The sequence below is a fragment of the Ictalurus furcatus genome, chromosome 7 (assembly GCF_023375685.1).
Source record: "Ictalurus furcatus strain D&B chromosome 7, Billie_1.0, whole genome shotgun sequence".
In the NCBI taxonomy this organism is placed as follows: Eukaryota; Metazoa; Chordata; class Actinopteri; order Siluriformes; family Ictaluridae; genus Ictalurus; species Ictalurus furcatus.
This window is the reverse complement of record NC_071261.1, coordinates 33,514,878-33,536,612: the sequence shown is the minus strand read 5'-3', so window position 1 is coordinate 33,536,612 and position 21,735 is coordinate 33,514,878. Positions and strand designations below refer to the sequence as shown.

The 21,735-nt window shown below is 38.5% G+C and overlaps 2 protein-coding genes across 3 annotated transcripts; both read left to right on the top strand.

Annotated features, from left to right (window-relative positions):
- The first annotated feature begins 1,738 nt into the window (after positions 1–1,738).
- Positions 1,739–7,670, top strand: LOC128610560 (C-C motif chemokine 3). Its single transcript, XM_053629951.1, has 5 exons — positions 1,739–1,855; positions 4,688–4,735; positions 6,126–6,196; positions 7,138–7,267; positions 7,385–7,670. Exons 3-5 carry the CDS (start codon positions 6,133–6,135, stop codon positions 7,488–7,490), a joined length of 300 nt encoding a protein of 99 aa, XP_053485926.1. The 5' UTR covers positions 1,739–1,855; positions 4,688–4,735; positions 6,126–6,132; the 3' UTR covers positions 7,491–7,670.
- Positions 7,671–12,260: 4,590 nt separating this feature from the next.
- On the top strand, positions 12,261–19,290 carry LOC128610557 (uncharacterized). 2 transcript variants are annotated; one of them, XM_053629949.1, is made up of 4 exons: positions 12,261–14,964; positions 15,086–15,168; positions 15,257–15,430; positions 15,991–19,290. In XM_053629949.1, the coding sequence occupies exons 1-4, from the start codon at positions 14,702–14,704 to the stop codon at positions 16,488–16,490; spliced, it is 1,020 nt and encodes a 339-aa protein (XP_053485924.1). In that variant the 5' UTR covers positions 12,261–14,701; the 3' UTR covers positions 16,491–19,290. The 2 variants fall into 2 exon arrangements, with proteins under 2 accessions (XP_053485924.1, XP_053485925.1); XM_053629950.1 differs by having other exon boundaries at positions 14,767–15,168.
- The last annotated feature ends 2,445 nt before the right edge of the window (positions 19,291–21,735 follow it).

The following is a 21,735-nucleotide window of genomic DNA, read 5'->3' as shown; positions in this document are numbered from 1 at the left end:
ATTGGCATTCATCAATGATTGCATGTGAGTATGAAGAAAATCAGCATTTACAAAACTTCTATAAAGATTTTTACTTGGGTTTGGCTTACACAATCATTAACATGCAACTTCATTAAAATGTTGATAAATGAGGATCAGTGTCTATAAAGAGTCCTTGATGGTCACACCTGCACATTCAAAGAACATAGAAGTTTGTATAGGGGCGAGTGTCCCATCCACTACACCTACATAATGCAAAGTTCCAGTGGCCAAAAAAACCCTTTATTTTAGTTTCATACAAACTTTCCTGAATTAGTAAGTGTTTATTACTTTTCTATCATTATACAGTGGATAACTTCACCTGGATACTGTAGTTTAAAGCTAAGACTATAATGGGAAAAAAGACCTTGATGATAGGAAGTCAAACAAATGATAACAAAATGACAGTTATACTTATCTGATTCCTCTCAGAGAAAGAACAATAGATAGTGTCTCATATATTGATATTTTTCTAAGTAAAAAAGTTTTGCACATGATTAGTGAAAAGTCTGTGGTTATAAAGTGGTATTAAACACAGAAGAGGTTCAGTGCTTCCTCTGATTTTAAGTTATACTCTATACACAATAACTTTAATTTATTTTTGGTTGTTTTCTTAAAGCCAATGACAAACTACTACGCTAGATATTACTGCATTTGTTGAACTGATTTATTGAAATGATTATATTATAATTTATATATAATATATTATATATTATTACATTTATAGTTTTTTATATTCGTAGTTCTGCTGCCATCTGCTGGTGAGTATGTCAGTTGGCTGCTGTGCTAGTATAATGGAAGTTTCTACATTTTCATGGAATGTGCTTTATGAATTATACAAGGCAAAGTGTGTTCTTATAGATCGACAATTCCAAGACTGCTATTAAAACACACACACACACACACACACACACACACACACACACACACACACACATATATATATATATATATATATATATATACATATATATATATATATATATATATATATATATATATATATATATATATATATATATATATATATTTAAATATTTACATTATTTGATACTTAATACAGATTTCATCAGATTTGTTTGACGCATAAATAGGAATAATCAGCTTTTTAACCAGTAGGAAAGCATGTCTTCAGGATTGTATCTGACCCTCGTTTAGAACAGTGCTCATCAGTTTAAGGTGTTATGTATGCTTCGTTTTATCGAGGTTATTAAAGCTAAACTTCCCCCTGTTTGTGGGAATCATTTATTGGCTCATTTGGGATTCCTGTTTCTAATAATAATAATAATAAGAAGAAGAAGAAGAAGAAGAAGAAGAAAAAGAAGAAGATAAAGAAGAAGAAGAAGACGAAGTAGAAGAAGAAGAAGATGATGATGATGATGATGAGGAAGAAGAAGAAGAAGACGAAGAAGAAGAAGACGTCAAATCAGACAAATTACTAGAAAAATTAAAACACTGCCACTAACAAAAACACCAAAAATGTTAAAACTGAAACATCCATGATCCTCCAGTTAAATCAATCCAGATGGATTTTATCAATAATGTTTGTTTATTTGTTTGTTTGTTTGTTTGTTTATGGAATGCTTTGATGGATTCTTCATCCAGCTGTGTTTGTAAATGAAGATTTAATTCTGTATAAATCAACACTCCAGGTTCAGGACTACTTTATCAGAGTGAAGAATCTCGGGTTCATCGTGATCAGAGTAGTCACGTGACTCTGATGGCGGATGGATACATACAACTGTCCGAATAACACCCTCAAGTTACCGAAACTACTTCTTACAGAACTGCACCAGTGTTGGAAAATTACAGATTGAAGTCTATAAGAAGAGATTTGGTAAGATTTTCTCCACTTTCTCTCATGTCTGTCTCATCTCAACACTTTTCCTCTTCCTGTGGAAAGGCTGTAGATTTCAATTTGTATTATTTTCTCCTGGATTTGTAACATTTATTGATTTTAACAGTGTCCTTAAACTTCCGTTATTTCTGGTAAACAGCTTTGGTTTAGCAGTACAGGAAGTGTGTCGAAATATTAGTCCAGGGTAAACACACACACACACACACACACACACACACACACACATTATAGATTAGATAGAAATGCTCCTTTTAACAAATCACTAAATACACTGTATGTCTACTAAACATTTATGTTATAAACACAAATAAATCAGTAAATACTCAGTAGTATCTCAGTTTAATGTAGTTTCACTATCTGTCCTTATTTATCATATATTTTAATAGAGAAAATAACAGGAGTGTTGTGAACATTCTTTCATGCACGCATTATGAAAAGCATCCATATTTGTGTATGGTTTTATTACTCAGTAATTGATTGCTAATTATTTCCAATATAATTATTCAATTCAGAGGAATTAAATCAGAGAGGTAAAGCATTACTGCTGAAAAATATACCAATCAGCCATAATATTAAAACCCTCTGCCTAATACTGTGTACCAAAATAAAATTAAAAAATAAATAATAAGGTGGTGCCTTACACCTCTGTGAGCTCTCATGATAACCTTGTGTTTTTTAAATGCCTTTTACATTATTTAAAGATTTTTTAAGTTAAAGTTAATGCATTTTAAACAGCAGTAACACACACGGGCCAAATGGGAGTGCTGGTGCACTAATGTAAATATGAGTGTTAATTATTCTTTTAACTCTGATCACACTCATGATATTCCTGTTATTTATGTGTATTTTAAGTATTTTTCTGTTAAAGCAATAGCCATATTGGGATATTGTCAGTATAATATAGTAGTATCTGTAGATGCACAATCTAGTGTTAGTAGTATTGTCTGCAGTTGCAGTTTTACTGTGTTGGTATAAGAGTAAAATTAAATGTGGAGAGGGAATTCGGAATTCGATGGAGTAGGCCGCGAAGTTGGAGGCTCCTGTTGATTTCGATTAAAATTGTAATTAATTTGTGCTTTTCGGTCATACAGTAGATTTTGACTTATTCTACTCCGTTTCCTTGTTTGCAATTTTAACTTTGTGGTACGTTAAAATGTCTGGAAAGAACACGAAAACCCGTGGTATTCAGACACGACTGAGGCCAAGTGTGCGCGCCGTGAGCGAGTCCCCTTCTCCCCCTGAATCCGCGTCGCCGAGCGGTGACCCTGACTTCGCCGCACTCAGGCTTGAGCTGCTGGCTTCACTGAGGAAGGACATCGCCGATATTTTTAAAAAGGAGCTCCAGAAGCTCCAGGAGACTCTCGGGGATGCGCTGTTTACTATCCAGCTTGACCTGCAGGCCGTGAAAACACAGCAGGCTGGTGATAAAGTTTCTACCGAGGCTACCATATCAACACTGAAAGGTACCGTTGGGTAAATGCATCACGTGCTCTCCGGTTGCACCGATGACATAGTTCATATGAAGACTACTATCGAGTCTCTCACTGCGACCGTGACTCAATTAGAGAATAAATGTGAGGATTTGGAGTCGAGGTCACGGCGCAGTAACGTTAGGATAGTGGGAATTCCAGAGGGCCCTGACACCCATACAACTGCTGCTGTAGCGGCCTTGTTAAAAGAGGCGTTTGGTCTGGAGAAGGAACCGGTTTTGGACCGGTCCCACTGGACCCTTCAGCCGAAGCCCAAGCCTGGTGAACGACCACGAGTTATTGTGTGCAGATTCCACTATAGGTTCGGCGTCAACTTCGTGGTATTGAGGGCGCTCTCTATGGAATACTTCACCCAGCTCGGCTTCACATTACATATAACGGTGTTCAGAAGGACTTTACTTCAGCAGAGGAAGCAGGAGACTATGTTAAACTCTTGATATCGGGGTGAACTGCATCACCTACACAGCGGAGTCTTTTTCGCACTTCTTTTATTTTTATTTTTTGCACTCGGCCTTCCAGCTCTACAGAATTCGGACTCTTATTGAAGATATTGTCGCTGCATTACTCCACCTAGATTTTGTAGACTCACTCCTCTTAAAATTTACTTCTGTATTAATGTGCTTCTCTGTTTTGAGGCTCTGACCGGGTTAGAGTTTCTGTTTATTTAATTTTATTAGTGTTTATCTCCTCGGCTTTACGTGCTACACTGTTATATTATTTGTTACAAGTCTTTAAAAGGTAAGGACATTATATTTATTATTGTGTGCAGACTGTTTATCAGTCTTGGTAATTTCTTTGGTTAGTTCAGCTTACTCTCCGAGTTGTTTTCACATTGTGGACAACGTTCGGTTTTTGTAGGATACACTGCTGTCTCATTTGTTTATGGAGACTTTGGGTGTGTGTGTGTTTGGGGGATTGTGAGAGTAAGCAGAACATGCCAATGCTTTGAAGGATGTGAATTGGAACAGAGTAATATTTAATTGCGAATCTGTTTTTAGAGGATTTAAACCTAACATGGTGAACAAGTTATATTATATTATAGAATTCAGGCAATTTTACTGGGGTTATCTCATACAGTGTAGCAAGTAATAATCTGGAAAGACCTTTGTAATAGTCTAAAACTTAGACTTTGTAAAAGTCTAAAACTGGATTTAAAGAGATGCAAATTAGTAAATTAATCACATGTACATGAATCATATGTAAATGAATCACATGAAAATGAATCACATGTAAATGAATCATATGAAAATGAATAAATAAATTAAAGACAAGAGTAAAATTAAATATGAAGTGTAATATAATCTTTAATTCTTTCAACCAGAGTCTACTACAGAGCAACTCGTTTCTACTACTGCACCCCATATAAACCGTAAGTAAAATATATAAATACATACTCTGACCAGCCATAATATTAAAGCCCTCTGCCTAATATTGTGTAGGTCCTCCTCTCCTTGTGCTCCCAAAACAGCTCTGAGTCTTCAAGGCATGGACTCCACAAGACCTCTGAAGGTGTGCTGTGGTTTCTGGCACCAATACGTTAGCAGCAGATCCTTTAAGTCCTGTAAATTGTGAGGTGGGGCCTCCGAGGATCGGACTTGTTTGTCCAGAACATCCCACATACGCTTGATGGGATTGAGATCTGGACAATTTGGAGGCCGATTCAACACCTTGAACTCTTTGTCATGTTCTTCAAACTGTTCCTGAACAGTTTTTGCAGTGTGTCAGGGAGCATTATCCTGCTGAAGGAGGCCACCGTCATTAGGGAATACCGTCACCATTAAGGGGTGTACTCGGTGAGCAGCAGTATTTAGGTAGGTGGTACATGCCAAAGTAACATCCACATGAATGCCAGTACCCAAGGTTTCCCAGCAGAACATTGCCCAGAGCATAAACTGCCTCTGCTGGATAGCATTCTTCCCATAGTGCATCCTGGTGCAATCTCTTCTACGACGCACACGCACCCGGCCTCCACATGATGTAAAATCCACGTGATTCATCAGACCAGGCCTCCTTCTTCCTTCTGTCCATGGTCCAGTTCTGATGCCCATTGTAGGAGTTTTCGGTGGTGTACAGGGGGTCAGCATGGACGCTCTGACCGGTCTGCAGCTACGCAGCTCCAAACGCAGCAAGCTGTGATGCTGTGTGTGTTCTGACTCCTTTCTATGAGATCCAGCATGAACTTTTTCAGAAGTTTGTGCTACAGTAGCTCTTCTGTGGAATCGGACCAGACAGTCTAGCCGTCACTCCCCACGCGCATTAATGAGTCTTGGGAGACCATGACCCTGCCACCGGTTTTCCTTCCTTGGACCACTTTTTGTAGGTACTAACCACTACACAATGGGAACACCCCACAACACCTGCTGTTTTGGAGACACTCTGACCCAGTCGTCTAGACATCACAATCGGGTCCTTGTTAAAGTCACTCAGATCCTTACACTTGCCCATTTTTCCTGCTTCCAACATGTCAACTTCGAGAACTGACTGTTCACGTTCTGCCTAATAAATATATCCCACACCTTAACAGGAGCCACTGTAACAGTATAATCAATGTTATTAACTTCACCTGTCAGTGGTTTTAATGTTCAGGCTGATCACTGTGTGTGTTATTTGTATGTTTATATAATCTTCAGAAATATTAACTTTAAATTGACTGCATTTACATGTCATCAGTGTCATGGTGTAATTTGGTACATTGGAAATGTGGATGTAGTTGGAAGTTCTGAGTTGATTTTATATTTCTGTTGTTTGTTCTACAACAGATCAGTCATGTTCTTCCGCGGTCTCCTGCTGGTTCTCGTCTGCCTCCAGGACTTCACAACAGCCGTAAAGCGTAAGATATATTATTAACTGTTTGTGGTTCATGACGGTTTTCAGTCATCCAGCTCATATTTTGTAGGCTACTGAGTCAAAGTGACTGGACCTGATGATTATAAATCCTGTGTGTTATAGTTCAGCTGCTTTGACTCAATGCTGCTAGATATTTTCCCCTGTGTTAGTGACGTACTTGTGGCTGAATTCCATAAAAGGCTACATCAATCAGGAACCAGTTCTCAATTAAAGAGCACAACTCTTTAATTAGCAAAACAAAGTGTAATCGCGTGAACGAGCGACTCCAGACTGAAATGGAATATGAATATCTGAATTAGCTCTAATCTAGCAACGTGTAAACAGCTCGTAGCAACAAGGAAGCGCAGTTACAGCTTCTATCTGACAGCCAGTGGTAAAACTAGTTTCAACTAAAAATCAAGAAAGAAACACTTACCAGCTACTGTTCGCCTGGGTGAATAGGCCTAATTGCTTTTGCGATATTATAAGACATTTAATTTAATTGCTCACAGGTCAACTCCATTCAACTAATTATATAACTGATTTAAGGGTTTCATACCAGCATAGTTAATGCAAATAAACAAGTAAATAATTAAGTAATTTCGCAAACTATACTGATTTACCTTACATATTTGCACACAATGCATTCATGGCATTTGTCAGATGCTCTTATGAATGCTGTATTCCTGATTTTTGTGTAAGTTAAAGAGCAGTTTAATATTCATTATTTCTATGCTTTTTTTAAAAGAGCCAATTAAATAAGCACGCATAAATTATATACTGTTTTATGTACTTCAGTTGTAAATCATTTTTTCTAGTGTTAGTGTGTGAAAGTGACTGAACATTGTCACTTCCACTGTAAAGCATGACTGGCTGTCTGATTTATATTTACCATCATACTTTTATTTAACTTCTGCCTTTACTCTGAAATAAATTGATAAATAGTGAAATGTTTGAACACGGCTGCATGCGGGGCATCATTATGCTGTTTCGAGTTTCACAAGAGACCATTACCTGCAGCGAACGTTGTCTCTTATGAAGAAACCAGATCCGACTGTACGATTCCCGGAGTCATGTATGTTTTTCTTCTTCTTTTTTTAAATTAATTTTACACTTCTCTTGGAGGATTAATGAATATTTGATTTGAGATGATCACAGTTCTACACTGACCCATATCTTCTTTCCTCTGCAGTTTAACCACAAAAAAGGCTTATCGTATATGTGCGGATCCTGAGGAGGACTGGGTGAAGCAGATCATCGCTAATAAAAACTTGGCCAAGACTCCGGCGACAAATTAAAACATCTCTCCATGTATTAGCTTTACTTTGCAGAATGCTTAATTTCACCTACATATTACTTAAAGCAATATGATGTCATATGTAACAGGACAAAACTTTTAGTTAAACATACGCCTGTAGCTGCACGCAGCCATTTATTTTATCTTCTGCACAAATAAAGGAGACATTTATTACTCATTATTGCCGTTGTTTTCTAAATACAATGTTTAAACAAACATGGTTCACATAATAATAATAATAATAATAATAATAATAATAATAACAACAACAACAATAATAATAATAATAATTACTCTCGGCCTCTCGTCAGGCACTTGACATGGTGGAAGGTGTATTAATGCAATGAAATCAGTATCGTACAGAGAGAAAATATAGAAGGAAGTCGAACTTACAGAGTGTGGAAATAACATTAGGGGAAATGATGCATAAGGGATATTGAGGTATAAGGTATACTGAGGTAAAAGTGATAATGGAGTGTCAGTGATAATGAGGTATAAGGGTGTAAGGGATGCTGTGGTATTAGTTATAATAAAGTATAAAGGCTAATGAGCAGTAAGGAATCGCGAGGTGTAAGGGATAATGAGGTGTAAGAGATAATGAAGTTTAAGGGATAATGAGGTGTAACTGATATTGAGGAATAAGGTATAGTGAGGTGTTGGGGATTCGGTGTAAGAGGATCATTTGATGTATAAGTGCTGATGTATAAAGGAAAATGAGGCATAAAATTTGAGATACAAGAACTTTATCATATGCACAAACTCAGATTGAAACGAGTCACTCAAAACTATACGTAACTGTTAGAGATTTCCTCACCGCCACTCAGCAGCCCGATGCGCGACAGCGTGCGCTTCCAGGTTTTGACATTGTCTCTGTTTACCGTTACACGTGTGTTTGTTATGATTTATGTCATGTCTCCGCCCCTGTCATGTTATTGTCTCCTTATGTATCTCAGCTTTTTTATGTTTTAACCCCTCGTGTGTCTTTGTTCATTCCGATGTATTGCGTTTCTGTGGCTATGTCCAGAGCCATACCAAGCCTCCATTCCACGTTCACTGATTTCATGGTTTGTGATCCTGTTTACGTCTCACGTTTATTGATTCTTGACTTGCCTAGTTCGTGTTGTTTGTAGATCGCTTGACCCACACCGGTCCTCTGACTACTTTCTTTCTGATTGTTTTGGATTTTGTCTGCCTGCCTCATAATAAATTAGCTCTCAACTACACTTGTATTATCCTTGCAAACGTGACAGTAAATAATCTTATTATTTAAACACTTTCCATGGTTTATACAAATAAAAACTGTTATGTATACTTGTTAAGTTCTTTGTCCGATAGCAGTCAGAACCAAAATTTGAACCCTGCTCTGGCTGATTTCCTCTCGTCTGGTACCAGGAAGAAGTCACACCGACACCATAGTTCAGTGGGGGAAATAAGTATTGGACGTGTAAACATTTTTCTCAGTAAATATATTTCCAATGAGGTTATTCACATGACATTTTCACCAGACATCAATATTAACTCAAGAAATCTACACATATAAAGAATTAATTCTTCCTTCAAAAAAAATTTCTCGCCAGAGTCATGGGATGGTCACACTAGGCTTTAGCACACAAACTCATCCTGTGTTTGGAGAAGCTCTCCTCATTTACTGACAGATGTCCTGCTGCAATCAGCAGTGCCATCAAAGAGACAATCTCCCAGATGAAAACTGATGGAGAACTTTTACCAGTAGCAGCACCTTCTGAGACAGTGTGTCAGACACTTGTTCTTAATGAACTTGTTCATCTCAGGCATTTCTTCATGTCAGGAATTTGTTTGTAAATTATTAGTTTGACTAAAAAGTTTGACTTGTTAAAGGCTTGAGCTCGTCAGCCATATGTATGGAAATGTATTTGACATTATACTTCAAAAATTAATGTTACAATGTTTTGCTAGTATGTAACATTAAAAGAAATATTTGCAACTGTTTGCATTAGTGATGTCTGTTTTTTCATTACTTTATTAAAACCCATTATTATTTAGTAGGTACATTTACAAATAAACTATTTTAAAGGCATCTATAACACATAATAAACACATCTTCACGATTTCTTAACATTGGCATTATGGAAACTGCATTCTATGCTTTCACTTTACTTAAAGCCACCAATGATGCATTTATAAAAGGTTAGTAATTGTATTATCACTCACTAATAAGTATTTATAAGGCAGCACAACACAACTATCAACAACAATGTAAAATAATTCACTTATTAAACCTATAAATAAATCTGCATTACTAATAAGTCATTATAACTATAATATAATAACATTATAAAAATTACATACATTTCGAGCATACATTACCTACTTTCACCTGAAAATAGTTTCACCTCTGGCTTGCTCATTAGAGATGTGAACCTACATCTGGATTTCTGTAAAGCTGTTTGTGACAATGTGTATTTTTAAAACAGCAATGCAAATAAAATAAAATTAAAATTAAGGAAACCTCTAGCTTGTCAGTGATCAACACAAAGCTAGTAGAGTGAAAAACTTGTCACCTTCAGATTCGATATAGAATACTGACTCCGTGTGCATGCTGACACTTATCTCCTTCTCTCCAAATCATTTTCAGCTCCTGTTGAACACAAACAGCAGATTTAGCACTGAGGGTGGTTTTGTTTTTCATCATGGCATGTCATTTTCCCCGGATGTTCAGGCCTGCACTTTTCATACTCTTTATAAATGCTAATCACGTTCTCATTGGATTTGCAATTCATTAAGTTAAACTATCAGGTTTATTTATTCTGATTTACTTCTTTCACTTACTTTAATATAAAAAAAATCTAAACACAATTCTAATTCAATTCAATTTTTTTTGTATAGCGCTTTTTACAATAGACATTGTCTCAAAGCAGCTTTACAGAAATATCAACATGGTATACAGATATTAAAGGTGTGAATTTATCCCAACTGAGCAAGCCACTGAGTGGCGACGGTGGCAAGGAAAAACTCCCCAAGATGTTTTAAGAGGAAGAAACCTTGAGAGGAACCCGACTCAGAAGGGAACCCATCCTCATCTGGGTAACAACAGTTAGTGTGAAAAAGTTCATTATGGATTTATCTGAAGTCTGTATGGCCTTAGGAGCAGCCGCAGTCCCAGCAGTCTGGAATTAGAGAAGATTTGAGCTCCATCCAGAGGCAGAAAGGATCTGGATCTCTAGTATCTCCATAAATTCGTGTGGGGCTCGGCGAAAGGAGAGAGGGAGAAAAAAGCTTATTATGACTGCGAAGTAGTAGAACAGAATCTAGTCAGGGTAGGCTTGAGTAAACAAATACGTTTGAAGCCTAGACTTAAACACTGAGACTGTGTCTGAGTCCCGAACACTAATTGGAAGACTGTTCCATAACTGTGGGGCTCTAGAAGAGAAAGCTCTTCCCCCTGCTGTAGCCTTCACTATTCGAGGTACCGTCAAATAGCCTGCATCTTTTGATCTAAGTAGGCGTGGCGGATCATATAAAACCAAAAGATCGCTTAGATATTGTGGCGCGAGACCATTTAGTGCTTTATAGGTTAATAAAAGTATTTTATAGTTAATGCAAGATTTTACTGGGAGCCAATGCAGTATTGATAATATCGGTGTGATATGGTCGTATCTTCTAGTTCTAGTTAGGACTCTAGCAGCTGCATTCTGGACTAACTGGAGCTTATTTATATTCCTACTGGAACATCCAGACAGTAAGGCATTACAGTAATCTAATCTAGAGGTGACGAATGCATGAACTAGTATTTCCGCATCATGTAGTGACAATATGTTTCTTATTTTAGAAATATTTCTGAGATGAAAGAAAGCTATCCTAGTAATATTATCTACATGAGCATCAAATGATAGGCTGGAGTCAATAATCACTCCAAGGTCTTTAACTGCTGTACGTGATGGAACAGAAAGACCATCCAGAGTAACCATGTAAATAATAAATTGTAAGAAGTATTAGTATTATCAATTCTTGTTTGATTAAAATAATGAATTGTGTCCATCAGTTTATTGTGTGATTCTGTTGCCATTTGTTGATTGTAGACTTAATGATGCTATTTACTCAGATCAATTTGATAAAATAAAACAAAACCTGACCCAGTCGTCTAGCCATCACAGTTTCTCCCTTGTCAAAGTCGCTCAGATCCATACGCTTTAATTCTTCTCTCTGTCATAAAGAAATTTCTTTTACAAAATGTGGAGCCCTCATGCCATGTGTTTGGGGTGGAGTCATCCTGGAAGTGGCCACACCCATCATAGGATCAACTTTGTACTGATTTGCAGTAATGCTTGCCTTTAAGGGGGCAAGTGGAGCTACACCATGTGATCAAAACTATATTCCTCCCACAGCATTACAGAGTCACTGTTTTTTCTTTCGTTACCCAAAAGAAACCCATTGTACATTTTAGATGGGGTTATAGCTCCATCCAAAACTATTATAGAACCATGCGGTGGGGATGGGTGAGGTGTGATGCACTGTTGGGTTTGAAGGCAAGCTTCATTATTTTTAAATCTGACAGATCGTGCCTTTCACAAGCCCGTGAAGAAATCACAATGTGGAGGGACATGGGTGAAACTAAAAAGACGGCAGGAAAGGTTTGCAATAACCACAGTTTGTACTACAGTCTACTAGCTAATAGTTAGGGTTAGCATTAGTATAATGAGTCTTTATTGATCACATATACTATACTATTAGCACAGTGAAATTCTTTTCTTCCCATACCCCAGCATATCAGGAAGTTGGGGTCAGAGTGCAGGGTCAGCCATGATACAGCTGGAACAGAGAGGGTTAAGCGGCTTGCCCAACAGTGGCAGCATGGCTGGGGCTTGAACCCCCGATCAGTAACCCAGAGCCTTAACCACTAAGCCACCACTGCCCCTATGGCTAACACTATGGGAATTCTGTCCCTGTGGTGGAATCCCAACCCTGCCAAAATAATAACTAAATAAATAAATGAATCTACAAAGAAATGTAAAAAAGCAAAAGGAAATGAGCATTTACTCTTTTATTTCCTTATTTATGTATTATTGTATTTTCCCCACATTTATTTATTCATTCATTTATTTATTCATACATACAGTGGGGGAAATAAGTATTGAACACGTCAAAAAAAATTTCAGTAAATATATTTCCAATGAGGTTACTCACATGAAATTTTCACCAGACATCAGTATTAACTCAAGAAATCCGGAAATATAAAGAATTCACAACATTAAAGTCCATGAATGACGTTGTGTAATAAAGAGGAATGACACGGGAAAAAAAGTATTGAACACACTAACTGAAATGTATTTAATACTTAGTGGAGAAGCCTTTGTTTGTAATGACAGCTTCAAGACGCTTCCTGTATGAAGAAATTAATGTGCCACAGTATTCAGGTGTCACGATTTCCTCTCGCACAACGCTGGAGCATGCTGCACGCTTCCGGGTTTGTCAGTGACACTGACTTTCTTTACTTTTGACACGTGTGTTTTGTTGTGATTTTTGTTCTGTCTCCGCCCTTGTATCGTCATTGGTTGTTTCCCTTATGTGCAATCATTGTTCTTAGCTGTTTTGTGTTTCACCCCGATTACATTCGTTATTTAAAGCCTTTGTGTATCTATGTACGGAGCGAAGTGCCAAGCCGTGGTTCGTGGGTTTTGAGCTTGCATCTCGTTTCTCATTTTGTGGTTTGCCGTGCCTAGTTTATGCCCATTTGCCGATCGCCCAACCCATTGCATGTTTTTGACCATGCTACTGTCTCACGTTTTGGATTTGTATGTCTATCTCTACTCCAATAAAGCTCTTATCTGCAATTGCATCCATTCTGACCTCCACAACATTCCGTTACATGACATCAGGTGTGATTTTGGCCCATTCTTCTAAACATATTGTCTTTAAATCTTGCTCAATTGGATTCAAGTCAGATGATTGACTGGGCCATTCTAACACCTTGATTTTTTTTCTCTGAAACCAATTGAGAGTTTCCTTTGCTGTATGCTTTGGATCGTTGTCCTGCTGGAAGTCCACCCACGTCTCATCTTCATCATCCTGGTGGATGGCAGCAGATTCTTCTCAAGAATCTCCTGGTAAAGGGCTCCATTCATCGTTCCTTCAGTTATATGAAGTCTGCCAGTACTATGTGATGAAAAACAGCCCCACACCATGATGCTTCTATCTCCAAACTTCACTGTTGGTGTAGTGTTTTTAGGGTGATGTGCACCGCTATTTTATTCTCCAAACATGGTGTGTAGTATGACAACCAAAAAGTTAAATTTTGCTCTCGTCTGACCAGACTACACTCTCCCAGTATTTCATAGGCCTGTCCAAATGAGTTGTAGCAAACTTTAAACAAGCTTCAACATGCCTTTTCTTTAATTATGGAGTCTTGCAGGTGAGCGTGAACAGTGGAGTGCATTGCCTATTGTTTTCTCTGTGACGATGGTACCTGCTGCTTCCAAGTGTTTCTGGAGCTCTTTCTGAGTGGTCCTTGGCTCTTGGGCTACTCTTCTGACTATTCTTCTGACTCCCTGGTCAGAAATCTTGCGAGGAGCTCCTGTGCTTGGCCGGTTGATGACGAAGTGATGTTGCTTCCACTTGTGGATAACGGCCCCAATAGTGCTTACTGGAGGATTCAGAAGTTTTGAAATACGTCTGTATCCTATTCCATCAATATGTTTCACATCAATAAGGTTGTTAAGGTCTTGGGAGAGCTCTTTGCATTTACCCATCATGAGATGTTTCTTGTGTGACACAAGGTGGTTACAAAAAGCCTTTTTAATAGACCATCAATTTACTAACCCAGCTGTTATTAATTTGCACAGATAGGGCGTATACTTACTTTCTAAATACTTATGGATTTCAGTTGGTTCCTTGCCTTACCTTACCTTGGAGAACTGCTTTCTGTCATGACTTGAGGGTTGAGACAGATCCAGGTGCAGAATTTAAGGTTTTAATAAATAAGCAAACAAAATACAAAAGACACTATGACTATGAAAACATTGTGGCAAGACAAAACAGAAACTAAAGAACATAAACACGGCAACAGAGACAAAGGCATAGAAAGACTAACGTGAGACAAAGAAAGCAGTGCAAACAGTGGCTATATACATGAGTGCTCATTAACAAGAAAGTGATTCAGGTGCAGGTGGTCATTTGACTGATGAGTAAGGTGCAGTGGCTGCTGGGAACTGAAGTCCAGAGTTCCTTCTCTGATACATGACACTTTTTCTTAACATGTTCAATACTTTTTTCTTGTGTCATTTCACTTTATTTCACATAACTTCATTTATGGACTTTAATGTTGTGAATTTTTTTATATTTCCAGATTTCATGACCCATCTGCTGCATTTCCTTTTGTCATACCACAAGCTCTCACTGTGGCCTCAGAGCTTCGCCCTTGCCCCTGCCAGCACTCTGATCATGATTGTTATGTGTGAAATAAAACATGCCCCCCCATTACTGCGCATGCTTTACTTCGGGTAAAAACCATATGAGGGCTTCCTGTGAAACCTATTTTTAAATGTTTTATCACTCTTTACCATTTATATACTCAGCAGACCCCCTGCTTTAATTTACTCAGTTATTTTCCACCACCATCAGCTACAGTATGTTCTCCTGTACTCATTCATTTCTGCTGGTTCTTCTGGTGATCACCTGCTTTCATTCCTACACAGCAGGCAACGGTAAGTTAAACATAAGCCACTAACCTATTTTCATATTAAATCACATAACCTGAATTTATTACCAATTTTCTTCTTTTTTTAATCACAGATGAATTCATGACCCAGTTTTGTTTAAACATGGATACAGCTGAACACATGGATTCCTCAACAGTGCAAGGTAGAAAAAATTCTACACACGTCTCTTATTTAGCTACAAAGAGTCCAGTTCAGCAGGATTACACAGAAGAACAACTACACACAGTGACATCACATGGAATCGCAAGTATGTTACCTGTAAATATATAAACCACCTAAACCAGCTAACTGCTTTAATATAGACGTTTGTGCAGGGTCACTGGGATTGGGTAAGTGCCCTGGGGCACCAGACACTGGAGGCACCAAATGATTAAGATAATGATCATAATATATATATATATATATATATATATATAATTTACTGGAAGAGATGTGATCAGATAAAAAATTTACCATTTATACAATATATAAATATAATATATAATATGTAGAGAGAGAATATGGAAAATATACTCCCCAGTTGAGAACACAACGAGGCAGTGCTGCTGGTGCCATTCTATCACATTAGACAAATTCAAAATGGATAGGCATCAGCTATGCGGTTATGCGAAACACAAACTAAAAAAAAAGATTATGGCACATAGCCACCATTCATAATGTACATGCCTGTAGACAGGGGGGTTCAGGTAGTTCTGACATGTGAATTTATGATTTGTCAAATAATATACAAGCTTATTTCAGATAATGAAACAGTTCTATGCACTCCGCGCTACATCCCTGACCAACGCCTATACTGTATATTTACAGATGATTCACAACAGCTCCGGGAAGCTCAGGAGGACCCAGACCCCATCAGGGAAGGTCAGGAGGACCCACACCCCATCACGGAAGCTCAGGAGGACCCACACCCCATCAGGGAAGGTCAGGAGGACACACACCCCATCAGGGAAGGTCAGGAGGACCCACACCCCATCACGGAAGGTCAGGAGGACCCACACCCCATCACGGAAGGTCAGGAGGACCCACACCCCATCACGGAAGCTCAGGAGGACCAACACCCCGTCAGGAAAGTTCAAGAGGACCCACACCCCTTCAGGAAAGGTCAGAAGGACCCTCACCCCGTCAGGAAAGTTCAGGAGGACCCACACACCTTCAGGGAAGGTCAGGAGAAGGAGATGTTTCATGATCTAGGATTCTTCATTCAGGTCACGAAATCAGTTGAAGAAATCTTAATGTGCGTAAGATGTCTAATGGCCAGAAATACCATTTACTCATTTGTGTGTGTGTGTGTGTGTGTGTGTGTGTGAAATATTTTCACTGCATCAAAAGGCGTGCTCGTTAAGATACCAGCAGACAAAAGCTAATCCAGCACAAATGAATGCATAAAAAGGTCACCAAAATGCAGTACTTGAATCTCATAATTAAATACTTAATGAGGGGAAAAAATGCAAAAAGCTCCACTTTTTGAAAGCAAGAACCCCCCCTTCCACTAGGATGGCTATGGGATTGATTTACCTGCAATCGCAAGTTTTTTTCCTTTGGATTTAGAATTTTTTTTTTTTGAGAATTAATGAGTTTGCATGCAGAAAGTTAAGAAAGATGTTCTACTAAAGGTAAGACTTATTTCTGGGCAAACATGTGACGTTATTGATTTGGTATTTGTTTTCTCTTTTGACTGGTTGCTCAGTTAATAAAGTCAGTGTATGTTTTTTGCTGTGTGTCTCTGTAGTACTGAATTCAGCTGTTGATATAGTACATTTTTGTGTGGTGAGCCTGTATTATTGCTATTATGGGGGTCAAGGTGGTGGGGAAGTTGGTGGTGATGGTGGTAGCTTATTGGCTAAAGCATTAGCCTGCTGAGGTCATGAGTTCAGATCCCAGCATTAATCCTCCAACAGATCAGTTTTATGAATGTAAAATGTAATGTTCCTTCACTGTAGGTCACATTGGATAAGGGGGTCTGCTAAATGCTCTAAATGTAAATTGGTATAGTGAGAAGTTTTTGACTCACATGGCTAAAGTCAGTGCTTAATTTGTAAACCTGCAGGTCCTGGAACACTAAGAGGGTAGTGATCCGGCAGGCCAGGAGGCACATGAAAGGTCACAGTCCTCGAAATTACAGATATGTTAAAACTTCTAGAATCTCATGTAGCCAAAGATATTCAGTGCTGATAAGTAGGAATATGTAATTGATCACACTGGTACAGCAACATAATCTCCGGAAGGAACTAGAGACTTAAATTCCCAGCAGCCACTGCACATCTGCATCACGGTCACATGACCACCCACACCTTGGTTAACGAGCACCTGTATGTATTTAGTCACTGTTTGTACAGCACTAGGTGTCTGGCTTTGATCATTTCATGCTGTCATGTTTTGCTCTCCTGTTTTCTTGGTCTTGGCACGACACAACCCCCCACATTTCAAAATCTAGGTTTTGTCCCCCAACTTTTTCCTAATCTCAACTTTTATTTCACATTGCCTGCCTGTCTTAATGATTTCTGAGTTGGACCGTCTCTAAATGAGTCTATTTTGCAACTTTTATATTCAATAATAAAAATAAATAACCTTTCACTATAATAAGTGCAGGGGTCAGACTCGAGTAGCTAGGGGTCGCTGAACCGTTTGCCTGTTGCCAAGCTTGACGAGAGCAAAGTGTCTGTCACTGTAAGGTTACACACAAAACCTGGTATTGATTTTCAGAGAGGTGGCTTCTCTTACACAATGAAATCAGAATGGATTCATTAGGAGATGACTTGAATATTTCGTTACCATCAGTGGAAAAAAACCTCACGTCCTGAAATGAGGGCGGTTACGACACAGCATTCAGACTCTCTTGAGCACACTAACGTATAGATGAAAGATTTACCACTTTGTATTTGAGGTAGGATATCGTAGTTATTTCAGCCCATGACACTGATTATTGTTTACTGGTTTTGATCGACAATTTAGTTGTCGAAATAATTATATTGCCTGTGAAAGTTTGCAAGCAAGCTAGCACACCAAAATTGTGTGTATGTGCCATTGCTACGTGTCCATAAACGACGTTAGTCAGAATGTTCACACAGAGATGAGTATTCTACAATATTTTAAGAGGAAGAGGAGGCTTAACAGCAGTGCATAGGAGTAGAAAAGACTGAGGAGGACGAGTTTGCAAGTTGTATGGATAGCTACTAGGTTTCCAGCTAGTTCATGTCACACTGTGTTGGATGTTTGGGACGGGGCGCTATCGTGGTAGGATCGCTCCCACTGTTGGTGAGTTGGACCTATGAGTTGGAGACTGTATGTTTTCATTTTCTGTCATGATTCTGGAAAACATAGTAAGGCTGTTACGGTACCGCTGGCAGATGGCGCTCTGGCGACAGCATGCACGAGCGGCTTCAGAGCGCGCACGTGCTTGAAACTCCCATGGACTCTAAAGCTGGGTTAAGTGTCACCAGCTGCCGGCGATCAATGGACTGTTTACTTAAACCCCTCGCCTTGCTGCGCACATCGCGCGGCATTAACCTGAACTGAATTAACATAATCTAATCTAAACTAAGCTGAGGAGTTGCAGTAAAGCAACGCCAAGCAAAGTAAAGAGGAGAAAGGACTAACAGAGCAGACGACGGAATGTATAATGGTGCCAGGTTGTGATATTGCCATGCTCTGTCTGTCTTCCTGTTCCTTAGTTGATACCCTGACGTAGTTGAGTGCTTGTATCCTGTTCCAGTTAACTGAGACGTTCCTGTTCTAGTTTAACGAGATGTTTCTGCTTTAGTTATATGAAGTGTTCACGCTCTAGGTATATGTGTTTCTGTCATTTGTTAGAGGATTGTTTCATGCCTTGTTTATAGTTGAAGGAGGACTGGTTGAGTTAGTGTTACGTTTAGTTCTGGTTTCCTGCCTCCTCGTATGTTTATTGAAGTGGCACAATAAAGACTGCTCTCCTGCACTTACTTCCTGTCTCCATGCCCCTTTCGTAACAAGGGCAGTGCTGCTTTATCAAGAACTGCTGCAGTAGGTCACCCTGTCATCCAGTGAGAAAACTGGACAATGGAGTGTTTTTGCTGTAGCAAAATATCCTCCAGCTCATACTCATAACTTCAACTCGCCATCAGAAACAGTGATCCCCCCCCCCCCCCCTTCAACATGTACTGTGGCTACATTAACTAGCAGCTGTTCTTAATGATTATAGTAGCTAGTGTTTTAAATGAACAATTCTGTTTGGAACAATATTAATTAATGAATTGAGCTTCATTCAATGATGTACATCAGTATCTCTCTCTCTCTCTTTCTATATATATATATATATATATATGAAGCCTTTAGAACTGAGCATTTAAGTGCTTTATTATTTTAAAAAAATCTTTTCGGGGGAGTATGCCTCCAAACACCCTAACATTTCAGCATTCCTTTGAGGTCCAAAATTGCTCCTACGCCCCTGGTTTGTATATTTGAGTCCCTAAAAGTCCATATGACTGTATGTGGGCTGTTAGCTCCATTTAATATCACTTTCAAAGCCATGAGCAGGATGACAATGTTTAGCCTCGTAGAGTAAGCGCTTCTAAAAGCTTTTACAATCAGGCTAGCATTATCACTGCTAGTCATTGGAACAGTCACTAGGGGCATCACCAGACCCTTTTTACTATGGCACAAGCCCCGGTAAAATTTTCCTGATAAATAATTTTCTGATGAGTTAGATTGCACTAGATATGTTAATAGGCTTTCCTTTTCATGGAGCATTATCATTTACAATATTTGAATCAGTTAAAACATGAAGGCTGATTGTAACGCCAGTTGAAGTGAAAATATCCTGTGCCTCCTCTTCTATCCTAAGCCCCGCCCCCTCACTGTGCTCCTCCTCCTTTCACTTTTTCCAATGGAAACCTGGACTTATCACTTATTGCTGTGTTAATGAGTATTATGTGAATTTGTATTTAGTTGAATGAGGACATGCAGTTTTCCAGATCTAATTTACTTGCCACAGAAAACGTTAGCATGTCAGCTGATAAAAGACTGCTTACTTATCTCTTCTAATACTGCCACAAACAATGTGATTTAGTCCTCAACAGTGAAAGCTTTTTGATGTGATTTGTTCATTTAGGGGGCTAGTTAGTTAGTTTGCTCACTGAAAATGCTAATCAAACACACCTGCCTGTAATTTAAGACTTTGGTTAGATGTGTTTACTCTGAAATAAATTGCTAAATCGCGAAATGTTTTGACACAGCTGCAAACGGGGCAGCATTCTGCTGTTTCGAGTTTCACAAGAGACCATTCCGCGCAGCGATCATCGTCTCTTACGAAGAAACCAGATTTGATTGTTCAGTTCCCGGAGTCATGTACGTTTTCATCCCTGCTTCTTCTTTTTTTAATTAATTTTACACTTTTCTTGGGGGATTAATGAATATTTAATTTGAGATGATCACAGTTCTACACTGACCCATATCTTCCTTCCTCTGCCGTTTAACGACAAAAAAGGGTTATCGCATATGTGCGTATCCTGAGGATGACTGGGTGAAGCAGATCATCAAAATTAAAACCTCGGACAAGACTCTGACGACAAATTAAAACATCTCTCCATGTATTAGCTTTACTTTGCAGAATGCTTCATGTCACCTACATATTACTTAAAGCAATATGATGTCATATGTAACAGGACAAAACTTTTAGTTAAACATACGCCTGTAGCTGCATGCATCCATTTATTTTATCTTCTGCACAAATAAAGGAGACATTTATTACTCATTATTTCCGTTGTTTTCTAAATACAATGTTTAAACAAACATGGTTCACATAATAATAATAATAATAATAATAATAATAATAATAATTACTCTCTGCCTCTCGTCAGGCACTTGACATGGTGGTGGAAGGTGTATTAATGCAATGAAATCAGTATCATACAGAGAGAAAATATAGAAGGAAGTCGAACTTACAGAGTGTGGAAATAACAGGGGAAATGATGCATAAGGGATATTGAGGTATAAGGTATACTGAGGTAAAAGTGATAATGAGGTATAAGGGTGTAAGGGATGCTGTGGTATTAGTTATAATGAAGTATAAAGGCTAATGAGCAGTAAGGAATCGCGAGGTGTAAGGGATAATGAGGTGTAACTGATATTTAGGAATGGTATAATGAGGTATTGGGGATTCGCTGTAAGAGGATCATTTGATATATAAATGCTGAGGTATAAAGGAAAACGAGGCATAAAATTTGAGATTCAAGAACTTTATTAGCTTATGCACAAACTCTCTGACAATGAAGTTCATAGTTACACACTGTCACGTGTGCTGTAGTAGAAAATACTGTACATGACACACACAAAAAAAATTAAATAAAAGTTTAAAACTTGTGCAAAAATTAGTGACGTGACTTGGTATAGTCCCGTACAAGTGCACTCTCAGCATTTCTACACTCACAGTGTCAGAGTGTGTGAGGGAAAGATGGAGGTGGAAGTGTTAGAAGGTGACAGTAATGCTGCTGAACCATTTACCAGATTTGGTAAGTGTGAACAGTGAGTGGGGAGGGTGAGAGGGATTCCTGAAGACGCTGAGAGCCCATCACTCCT

Excerpts from the sequence above, each read along its gene's own strand:
- LOC128610560 (XM_053629951.1), top strand. The coding sequence starts at position 6,133 with ATGTTCTTCCGCGGTCTCCTGCTGGTTCTCGTCTGCCTCCAGGACTTC. Across the intron at positions 6,197-7,137 it reads CTTCACAACAGCCGTAAAGC|TGAAATGTTTGAACACGGCT; the intron begins GTAAGATATATT and ends ATTGATAAATAG. Across the intron at positions 7,268-7,384 it reads TGTACGATTCCCGGAGTCAT|TTTAACCACAAAAAAGGCTT; the intron begins GTATGTTTTTCT and ends TTTCCTCTGCAG.
- LOC128610557 (XM_053629949.1), top strand. The coding sequence starts at position 14,702 with ATGACACTTTTTCTTAACATGTTCAATACTTTTTTCTTGTGTCATTTC. Across the intron at positions 15,169-15,256 it reads TTCCTACACAGCAGGCAACG|ATGAATTCATGACCCAGTTT; the intron begins GTAAGTTAAACA and ends TTTTAATCACAG. Across the intron at positions 15,431-15,990 it reads GACATCACATGGAATCGCAA|ATGATTCACAACAGCTCCGG; the intron begins GTATGTTACCTG and ends GTATATTTACAG.